Source organism: Sinocyclocheilus rhinocerous, unplaced genomic scaffold (genome assembly GCF_001515625.1).
Source record: "Sinocyclocheilus rhinocerous isolate Xijiao unplaced genomic scaffold, SAMN03320098_v1.1 scaffold749, whole genome shotgun sequence".
NCBI classification, from domain to species: domain Eukaryota; kingdom Metazoa; phylum Chordata; class Actinopteri; order Cypriniformes; family Cyprinidae; genus Sinocyclocheilus; species Sinocyclocheilus rhinocerous.
Genome location: NW_015653466.1, coordinates 372,407 through 373,995, shown reverse-complemented (window position 1 = coordinate 373,995; position 1,589 = coordinate 372,407). Strand labels below are relative to the sequence as shown.

Here is a 1,589-nt window from a genome sequence, read left to right as displayed (position 1 = left end):
TTTATAATCGAATGCGATTCATTTGCGATTATGAACGCGATATTGCCTAATTGTCAGTGAACTACGGCTCTGCGTAGTGAATGCCGCTCAATCTGAAAGCAGGTGATGGCGATTTACTACTAATCACGGGACCGGCTAGATAGAAAACCATGGATAAGAACTTGGATCACATGGATCAGATGTTTTATATATCTTGACTCTAAACAGTCAGTCATTAACACACCTCTGGCTGCTGTACAGATGGAGATGCTGAGGTATTTCACTGTCAACTGAGGATCCTCACACGCCAACTTTAACTATGACTTTGCTTGACCAGGAGAGGATTTAAGGAGAGGTGTAGGAAAATGTGATCTCACATGTGTACAGAGGAATCCATTTTTGACATGATGCTAGGCAACCCCAATACACTTAAGGAATGGGGTATTGCTGGTTTGAAGGAAAAGAAAACAAAATTGTGTTCCTGTATAATGTGTGAAAAGAGATCAGATCTTCCTCAAAGTATAGAAACCATGACCCTCCACCGGAGAAACTTGTGACTCGGCTTACTTTGGTGTTCATATTCTGAGAGAACTCCAGAATAGTGTCAACACGTGTCCACGCATCTGGGTGCTCCTTCAAATGAGTCAGCACCTCCTGGGCCATTCTTTGCTAAAACAGAGAATAATTTGTCTTAACTTACACTATAAAACAACAACAACAAAAAAAGTGGCTATGTATTAATGATGACAATGCTTACACTAGTGTATGAATACACATATACATACAAGAGAAAAAGTTCTTGTTATTATCAATGTTAAAAACAGTGCTGCTTGTGCTGCTTAATATTTTTCAGGGTTTCTGCAGGATTTTTAAGCTCAAATTTAAGACCTTTTTAAGACCTGCACAAATAAAGTTAATACCATATGAGGGCAATGTCTATAGTACCATATTAAACTGCAAAATTACTGTAAAAAGCATAATTTACAGTTCAGATACAAGTTTTCACAAAACGTTTTATAAAATGATAATTTCAGCCTTTAAACCATTTTTAAGAAAATGGATGAGTCAAAAGTATTAATTATTATATTAATTTAAACAATCATTATCAATAAATTATTATATCAATTAAATAACATAAATTAGGGGTGTGCTATATTGACAAAAAATGATATCTCAATAATTTTCTTGGATTTTATCGATAACGATAATTAGATAATATTTTGCTATAGAATGTGTTATTGTGCTGATATCTTATCTCTAATTGTGCTGACAGCTGACTCCTGTTTTTTTTATATTCTGCATATTCTGTGTGGTCAGTTCACAGCAGTGATAGAAATTAATCATTTCCAATTAGTTTTATGGGCATTTTTACCTTTAAGCCATTTTTTCTAAAAGTGTGCACCATCTTTTGAGTCAAATTCTTGCATTTGGGCTGTTACCAAGCAAATGAAATCATTATCAACAAAATGTATCTTTGCAATGCAAAGGAAACACAGAAGCGGCATTAGAAGTGGCATTTAGATGTATTTACACACTGTTTAATGCAGCTCTGAGGGGCATGGAATACTTTAACCTGCAGTTACAAATGCATAAAAAATGTTTTGATATTT

General features: G+C 34.6%; 1 protein-coding gene across 3 annotated transcripts in view; it reads right to left on the bottom strand.

The window, feature by feature from the left end:
• xpo1b (exportin 1 (CRM1 homolog, yeast) b) overlaps window positions 1-1,589 on the bottom strand; it is an 18,142-nt gene that overhangs the window by 12,697 nt on the left and 3,856 nt on the right. For all 3 annotated transcript variants that reach the window (XM_016522239.1, XM_016522241.1, XM_016522240.1), the window contains exon 3: window positions 547-648. In XM_016522239.1, coding sequence (XP_016377725.1) covers window positions 547-648 — 102 coding nt within the window. The remainder of the gene's footprint in view (window positions 1-546; window positions 649-1,589) is intronic.